Here is a 9,194-nt window from a genome sequence, read left to right on the forward strand (position 1 = left end):
AAAGTGAGTTCCAGGACAGCCAGGGCTATACAGAGAAACCGTCTCGAAAAACCAAAAATATAAAAAATAAAAAATAAAATAAAAAAGAGGAAAAAGGGCTGGAGAGATGGCTCAGCGGTTAAGAGCACTGACTGCTCTTCCGAACCAAAGGTCCTGAGTTCAAACCCCAGCAACTACATGGTGGCTCACAACCATCCGTAAAGAGATCTGATGCCTTCTTCCTGTGTGTCTGAAGACAGCTACAGTGTACTTAGATATAATAATAAATAAACCTTAAAAAAAAAAGCGGAAAGGCTGGAGCTCTGTTTTGGTTTAGATATAAAATGGTCTTTCAAAACTTGAATGTTTGGCCAGGCAGTGGTGGTGCACACCTTTAATCCCAGTACTCAGGAGGCAGAAAGAGCTCTTGAGTTCAGAGCCAGCCTGGCCTACAAAGTGAGATCCAGGTCTACACAGAGAAACTGTCTCATAAAACAATCAAACAAAAAGCCAAACCGTGGCTGTTGAAGGTTTGGTGGCACTGCAGTGTGCAGAGTCGTGCTTTAGGGAGTAACTGGAGCGCAGAGCTGTGGCTGTGCATAGATTCGTGAGCCTGGCAGCACCTGAGGTTCATCCCAGCCCCGAAACCAGAGCCAGGATGAGCACAGCCCGAAACCTCTGAAGCCCTGTGAGCTGAGACTTTCTCCTTTAAGGCAGTGACAGACTGTTTAATCCTCACCGTAGAGCGACTCCCTGCTGGCCTTGTCATTGTCTACAATGGCGGATGCCACCCACACCATGCCCAGCACAAGCAGCGTGAGGAGGATCAACATCACCACTGTCTCGTAGACCCGGCCCAGGACACCCTACAATGGGAAGAATGAGGAAAGCAGAGGAAAGGGTCAACCAACATCAGGGAGGAGGGAGACCCTAGAACTGTGCCTGGGCTTGGGGACCAAGGATTCACAAGATAAGAAGAATATTTCTCTCTCTCACTTGTAAGCCCCACCCCCAGACACCTTCAGCCTCCTCCTGATTTCAGCGGCACTTGTGCTCTCTGTTCCTCGCTTCTGGGTCAGCCTGCTCAATGCAAGGATCAGCGGTGGCTACAACAGTGAGATAGTAACTCTCCTGCTAAGAGATCTCTGTCTCAATTTAACTCTCAATGGTTCTACAAAGGAGGGGCCTTGACACTGACTTCTCATGTCTCTACAGCCTCAGGCTCTTTGTTCTAGCCCTTAACTCTGACTGAAGGCTACAAACCATCTGCTGATGCCAGCTCCCTAGCTCTCTGACTAGGGTTGACTGACACATCCCCTGCTTACCTTTCTGGAGCCAGCAAAGCCTTCAGACTCTGTGAAGAAATATGCAAAGGGCATAAGGAAGACGAGGGACAGATTGGAGAAGAGGAAAACGAGGTTCCACAGACCTAGAGCCAAAAAGGAAAATCAGAGCTGGTCACTGAGAGTGGGGGCTCAGGTGGGGGCATGCCTGCTGAGCCCCGAGAAGGCTGCCTGCCTGCCAGGTCTCCTGACTGCCCACCCTGCTTCCCACCCCAGGCACTGGTCTAGCCACATACCATGGATGAGCGAGCCGTTGAGCCACTGGATGTAGTAGTTGCGTGGCAACGAGAGCAGCACCTCGTTGCTGATGATGGAGAAGGGCAGGAGCAAGACGGCGCCCAGGGCGACCGCCAGGGTAAAGGTACACAGCTCCAGCCTATGAAGGGTAGAGGCTGTGTCAGCCCAGCACTCGCTGTCCCTGCTGCCCTAGAAGCCATTTCTTTCCCAAGGGCACCCAGGGCTTTTAGAACCAGCTGAAGCTATGGGAAGGAGCTATCCATCTGGGCTCTGCCCACTGCCATGCCAGGCTAGTCCTCACCTACAGGGTAGCCTTGGCACATAGGATGGGCACAGCTCAGGCACTCATGGGTACCTGATTACCTGCAGTGTCACTTGTCTGGGCTATCCCAGGTCTGTGACCCTCCCCATGCATCCTACAGGGCTGACAAAACAAGGGGCATGACTTCTCTCTGCTTAGGGATCCAGGTTCTCGGCTGGCCTCTTTGGCTAGGAGCTCAGTCACTCCATATGGTATGTCCTTCAAGAAGGCATTAGCACAGAGGATAAAGGCCAGCTAAAAACCAACCTCAGAGGCAATGCCTATGCCAAGAGCTGCACCAGCTGGAAGCAAATTCACAAAAGAAGACTAGTGCCTTTGGTTGGTCAGTGCAGAGGGCATCTCCATATTCCTCTGTAGATGGCACTACTGCCTAGGCAGTGCCTATAAGGAGGCCTCTAATAGTCTTTGAGAGGTTTTTGGTTTTTGTTTGTTTTTTTTTTGTTTTGTTTTGAAGTGGGGACAGGGGGTCGAGACATGGTTTCTCTGACCCCTCAAGGGTTTTAATCTTCACCAAGCCCTGTCCTAGTTGCATTGACCTCTCTCCTCCTTCCATTCCCCACCCACGTTGACAGTTGGGAGGTGAAGCCAAGCTGAAGCCATTCCTGGTGACTCAGGCCCTAGCCAACATCCTGATGGTGAAGCTCCTGGCCTGGCCAGGGGACAGGAACAGCAGTTTCCCTAGCATCCCCGGGGTGAGGGGAAGCCGCAAGGTGGCAGGCATAGGGTGGAAGTAGAAACTCTCTCTATTGGCTGCATGACAGCTCCTTCTCTCCTGCCTCCAGGGGACTCTAGATCCCAGCTCCTAAGTCACTGGAGTGGGGCTTGAGAACAGTGACACTCACGCAATCTTGTTAACTGTGGCATCTTCATCATCCACTGCAAGAAACAGACAGGAAGGGGAAGCAGCAAGACATCAGAGGGCGGTTCTGGGACCAAATGTATCAGAGCGTGTCCCTTGCCCCGCCCTGACACTGAAGACAGTGCTCAACAAGAGGCTCTGGTAGATCTTACACAACAAACCTCACAGCCTGTTCCCTGAACGAGGTAGCAATGTTGTGATCAGGGGTCCTCGACCATTACACAGAATACAGACTCCAATTTCCCTGCTCCTGCCCCTCCTCCCTGCAGTCACTATCATAACAGGTCCCTCTTTATAATGGGCTCAGATACAATAAACACACTGCAGTCTGTGAGGCTGTTCACACGGGGTGGGGGCTGGGTGGGGGAAGAGAACTGCTAGAGGGAGGAGGGGGTTCCCAGAGAAAGTCCCCACAGAAGAGTACTGATGGAGACAGCTTAGCTGGGTGTTTGAGTAGGTTGGGTCTAGGCTCTGAAACAAAGTGTTTTGTGTCCCCATCAGAGTTCTACAGGACGAAAAGCCACAGTATGGGACTCTATACAGAGAAAGACTACCATCACCAGACCTCAGGAAGCTTTGGGTCCCAGTGGGAGAGCACTAGGAAATGAGCCAACATAAAACATACACCTAAGATACACCCTGCAGTCGCCTACTTAATTAAAGTTTATGGAAGGCTCTCATTTGGTCCTCTCAGTGATAAAACGCCAAGTGGACTTCAGGATGTCCATTTTGCAGGAGGAAACAGGATTAGAAAAGCTAAATGGTGAGCTGGGCGTGGTGGCGGATGCCTTTGATTCCAGCACTTGGGAGGCAGAGGCAGGCAGATCTCTGAGTTTGAGACCAGCTTGGTCTACAGAGTGAGTTCCAGGATAGTCAGGGCTACACAGAGAAACTCTGTTTTGTAAAACAAAACAAAACAAAAAAACCCCCCAAAAAACAAAACAAAACAAAAAAAAAAAAAAAAGAAAAGAAAAAAAAGAAAAGTTAAATGGATGCCAGGTGGTAGTGGAGGCGCACACCTTTAATCACAGAATCTGGGAGGCAGAGGCAAGCCAATCTCTGTGAGCTCAAGGCCAGCCAGGTCTACACAGTGAGTTCCATGAAGCCTCAACTACACAGAGGAAAAGGAAAGTGGTGGGGGGGCAGGCACGAGAAACTACTGGGACAGGAATGTGGCAGCACGCACCGCACCGTGGAGCCCAGGATTTGGAAGGCAGAGACAGGAGTTCAAGGTCAGGCAGGACTACGTGAGATACTGTCTATAAAATAAAACCAAGAAAGAGGTATCTGATTTTGAAAAATCCACTATAAAACATGAGTTTGTTCTCTAACTTAAAAACATATACAAATAAAGTAATTAAGTAACAAGAAGCCTGAAGCTTGGAGACATTCCATCTGGACGTCCTACCTACCACCCCTTCAACTCTGTGCAGAACAGGGCTCAAGAGGCACAGGCTGCAGAGCGGCCCAGCAGTCACCTGCCGTTTCCCAGCATGCACCGGTACACACCCCTCTGAGGCCAACCCCATGGCAACAAGGCTGCTGGCTGAGAGTAGGGAAGTCAGAGTACCTGTGGTAAACTCGGCAGGCTTCTTGAAGCGGGTCAGGAAGATATGGCAGAGGATGTAGAGTGTTGCAAACAGAAGTATTGAGATCTGTGGCAAAAAAGCAAGCTGGAATGAGACGTTCTATAGCCGCTATAGAAAGCTCCATACATCGTAGGGTTCTCATTGGTGACTTCCCTTCAGTTAAGCTACGGGGGGAGGAGAGGAGGGCTTTAAGAAGGACCAAACAGAGGTCACCCCTGGGAAAAGAAGGCCAACCCAGTCCTGGTACTGTGCTGGGGCCACAAGCTTCAAGCAGAGGAACTCGCAGAAATAACACATATGCACACACACACACACACATACCCCACATCCTACATCAGGCCATAGAATGAGAGGGGCTGACATTGAGAACATTCTAGGAAAGAAACAGGCTTGGGAAAAGATGCCTGTGTTGCCTTGGCATGTCCTCTTACCCAGCTTCAGTTGCTGTAGTGAGAGCGAGCGTATGCCCCAGGCATAAGAATCCCATCTGGAGGGCAAATCACAACTTCCACTCCAAACCACGGCCCACTCGGCTTAAGAGAAGGCTTTAGTCGGGCCCAACATTTCCAGAGCAGGTCATCTGTCACTCTAAAAGTAGTCACTCCTGAGACCCTAATTTCTAACTTCAGGGCCAAGTATCTTAGGACCTACACATGGCCTCGAGTGGTTAGACTTCCAAATGACAGGACACAACTTGGACAGATAACTAGTACAAGCATTGCATCTCTACACCATTCCAAGGCATCAGAAAAACAAAGGGAAAATGTCATTGCATTTGAGGTAGGCACAGACAAGCTCGATCTCACGTGTCTTCTAGTCTCCAAGATAAACAGACCCTAGAGGAAATCTGTACAGTGACAAAGAGGAGACCAAGGAAGTCCTGTGTCTAGAATAAAGTGGCAGCTTTTGATGTAGGAAGTCCCCATAGGAAGAGCCACTAAGATGGAAGCTGACTTTTCCCAACAGGCTGTTCTGCCCCTTTTGGTCTTGAACTTGATTAACAGCCAAGAAGGTAGTAGAGCTCAAAAGGTCAGGCTTGGGGTTCCACCCACTTCCAGGACAGGCTAAGCTGTTTCAGCGCTCCCTCCCTCCCTCCCTCGCTCTCTCCCTTTCCCATGGTGTCTCTGTGTAGCCCTGGATGTCCTGAAACTCACTCTGTAGACCAGGCTGGCCATAAACTCAAGAGATCCGCTTTCCTATGCCTCCCGAGTGCTGGAACTGAAGGTATGCACTCCCACCTCCTACCTGGGCTGTTCTCTAGTTTCTAGATGGGAGCCACATTCAGGAGACACTAGAAACGTTCACTTGCCCTTGGCTGGAGCTGAGGTCCTAAGCTAATGGCTAAGGAGGCAGAAACATATACTGAGCAGTTTCTGAGGCCTCATTCCTCCAGGTGGTCAGTATCTTATAAGGCCTGGATGTGCCCCCCGCCCCCCACCGTGATATGCCCAATCCCCAATGTGTACCTCTCCCAAGGAACACAGAAGAGATGCTACTCGACTCTTATCCTGGGGCTAGATACTCGTATGCCCTCATTGGTAAGGGCAGACCTAGTCCCCTTTACCCTTTCTTCAATCTAAGCGTGCCAAGGGATAGCCTAAAGCTCAGCCTGAGAAAAATGAAGAATGACTTCATCTGAGCCCTCCCCTTTATTCAGTAAGACCTCCTTCCACTCCTCCAAACCCTTCCGTTTTCATTTAGTATGTGTAGAGCTGTCTGGGAAAAACAAAAACAAACAAACAAACAAACAAAAACAAAAACAAACAGCAGACAGAAAGATTATCATTCAAAGCAGGCTCAAGGAAAATAGATTTCCCTAAGTCCCATGGGTGCTCCTACCCTAGAGTAGTACACTGCTGTATGGAAAGTTCAGCTGCAATTCTAGATTAATGCTTAAGGAATAAGAAATACTGCCGGGCGTGGTGGCGCACGCCTTTAGTCCCAGCACTTGGGAGGCAGAGGCAGGCGGATTTCTGAGTTCAAGGCCAGCCTGGTCTAAAAAGTGAGTTCCAGGACAGCCAGGGCTACACAGAAAAACCCTGTCTCGAAAAACCAAAAAAAAAAAAANGAAAAAAAAAAAAAAAAGGAATAAGAAATACAGGCTAGATGCGTTCAGGATCACTGCGGACCCAGGACCCCATCCCCCCACCCCACCCCCCCGAGACACACAAGAGAACTCACACGGGATGGGTGGAAACCCAGTCTTCCAGAGTGTCAAACAAATTATCCGGAAGTCGTGCGGGGTGTGTGTCATTGTATTGGCTTGTGTTTGGCATGCTGCATGCCAGAGGCCCAGGATTCAATCACAGAAGGAATGAAAACAACCACTACTACAGGGGAGAGAAAACAGACGGGGAAACCTCGGTGTTCCTCCATCTCCACTTCTTACAACCCATCTCGGACAGGACTTCTTTCTTCCTTAGTGGGAGGACCCACTACAGCTCCCACTTTTCCTTCGCCCCTCGCGCCACCATCGCATGTCCCCGGTTAACTGCTCAATGTGACCGAGTCTCCCTTCATTCCAACATCAGCCATGGTTGCCCTTCATCTACTTTAAAGGGGGAACACGCACACTAACTTGCCCGAAGCAAATCCATCCTTTTCCAGAGGATCAGACGCTCCACACTAGAGGACCCCCATCGCTAGGAACGCCCACGGGGGTGGAGTAGAAGGGGCAGGGGGAGGGGCGAGCGGCCAAGGAACGGAAACCCGGCGGCTTTGTTTACGGCTCAGGGACCCAACCGACCCGACCCGGGAGTTCACCAGCCCGGCCCCGGCGCTCGCAGGGGTCGAGGTGCTCCGGAGCCCAGGCAGCAGGACTTCCCGTCTCCATCTCGGCGCGCCCCTCCCACCTCGGCCCGGCCCCTTCCCGCCCAGGTCCCGGACTCACGATGCACTCGCGGACCCTGTCGTGGAACAGCTGCTCTCGCACGGATAGCACTTCGTAGTCAGCTGCTTCCATACTCTGCTCAGCATGACTGGGGCGGGGGTGTCTCCGGGCCCGGGGAGGACGAGCGGGGATGAGGCCGCCGCCGCCCGCCAAGCACCCGGACCCAGCCTAAGCGCCTCTCCTCGCTGCCCGTGACGGAAACTCAAGGTAATCTGGGGCTCAGATTCTGCGGTCGGACGCCCCGCCCTTAAAGGGGCAGGCCCCAGCCCGCCTAGTCTTAAAGGGCTCGGGTCCCCCTCGGTCCCCTCCCCTTTAAGGTGGGGTCACTCGTAAGCACGTTTCAACGCAAGTACCCGCCGCCCGGCTACGCGGAAGTGCCAGGCTTGGTGCCCAGTGACGACACAAGGCCGGGGCGGGTTTCTTCAGAGGAGCGGAACTTACTGGTTCCTCGTAGACTGTCGGTCATCGCTAGAAGTGCGCTGATAGGACATTCTGGGAAAGGAGGCGGGATGTTTTTGGCCTGTCGAAGCTGTTCTAAAACTAAGAGTCCTTGTGGTCCGCGGCTGAGATGTGAGGGTTCCAGGATGTGTATCCGCCAGGATTTTAGTTTAAACTGAATAAGGTTGGGATCAGGTCAGCCCGTCGAGATGTAAGCACCACGGGGTCTTCAGAAGGGACGGCTGCCTGTAACCCAAGGGCCCATAGCGTTTTCTTTCTTTATTTTTATTTTTGGTTTTTCGAGACAGGGTTTCTCTGTGTAGTCCTGGCTGTCCTGGAACTCATTCTGTAGACCGGGCTGGCCTCGAACTCAGAAATCCGCCTGCTACTGCCTCCCGAGTGCTGGGATTAGTGGCTTGTGCCACCACTGCCCGACATGTTTTTTATTTGTTATTGGAGTTTCCCTGCCACTCCAGACAGCTTTCACACAATTATTTTTGTGGAAGGCCTAGGGTATTAGAGAATAAATAGTTAAAAAACAAACCACAACAAAAACAAAAAAAACTGGAGACTTTTTAAAAATTTCATGAAACTTTTGTTTTGTTGAGACAGGTCTTGCGATGCAAACCAGGGTAGCCTTGAATCCTCAGCTTCCTAGTAGATTGCATGTATTACCAGGCCCAGGCTATCCCCAAACTGGGGAAATGTCCCAGAGAATATTGGTGAGTGGATTGAGTCAAACATTAACTACCTGCTATGTGCCATTCTCTTTATAGCCTTTATCTAATTTTAACGTCTTAACAAGAATTTGAAACTAGAAAATAGAGGTTGGCCGGGTCCTACTTGAGACTCAGAAACCATCTGGGCATTGTGGCACACATCTTTTATTTCAGCACTAGGAAGGCAGAAGCAGGTGGATCTATAAATTCATGGCCAGTCTGCCATTTACATAATGTTTTAAGCCAACCAGAGTAACATGGTGAGAATTTGTCTCACAAAAACAAAATAAATACATCCTGTGTATACATATATGTTTATATAGTTGGCCCTCTGCATTGTTGGGTTCTACATCTGTGGGTTCAGGTAATCTCAAAAACAAAGCAAAAACCATTTGGGAGGGGTAGCTATAGAGATGGCTCAGTTGGTAACAGGAAAAGGACCTAAGTTCCATTCCTAGCACCCACAATTAATTAGTAGTGCAGGCTGGTGAACCCGGGGAGGTGTGAACGGGAGAATCCCTAGGGTCTACTGACTAGACTAGTCAGTGAACCCTATTCATGTAGCCCCAAGTCCTAATGAGAAACCAAACACATCTGGGATACAAAGAGAGACCCTGCTTCAAAATACAACAGCAAAATACATCTAGGGCTGGGAACGTAACTCAGTGATAAAGAACTTAGCATGAGCAAGACCTTGGATTTGATCCCCAACACCATGAAAAAAAGTCTTGGGAACAAAATTATGTCTGTACTGAACATGCGCAGATTTTGTGTCCTTGCTGGTATAACCTAAATTTTTTTTTTTTTTTTTTTTTTTT

At 50.2% G+C, this 9,194-nt stretch overlaps 1 protein-coding gene across 1 annotated transcript in view; it reads right to left on the minus strand.

Annotated features, from left to right (window-relative positions):
* Positions 1-7,605, minus strand: part of Lmbr1l (limb development membrane protein 1 like) — a 14,927-nt gene extending 7,322 nt beyond the window's left edge. Inside the window, 6 exon segments of the mRNA XM_021183455.2 lie at positions 719-845; positions 1,305-1,408; positions 1,559-1,698; positions 2,724-2,757; positions 4,311-4,395; positions 7,220-7,605. Coding sequence (XP_021039114.1) covers positions 719-845; positions 1,305-1,408; positions 1,559-1,698; positions 2,724-2,757; positions 4,311-4,395; positions 7,220-7,291 — 562 coding nt within the window. The 5' untranslated portion in view covers positions 7,292-7,605.
* Between the last annotated feature and the right edge of the window lie 1,589 nt (positions 7,606-9,194).

Source organism: Mus caroli, chromosome 15 (genome assembly GCF_900094665.2).
Source record: "Mus caroli chromosome 15, CAROLI_EIJ_v1.1, whole genome shotgun sequence".
NCBI classification, from domain to species: domain Eukaryota; kingdom Metazoa; phylum Chordata; class Mammalia; order Rodentia; family Muridae; genus Mus; species Mus caroli.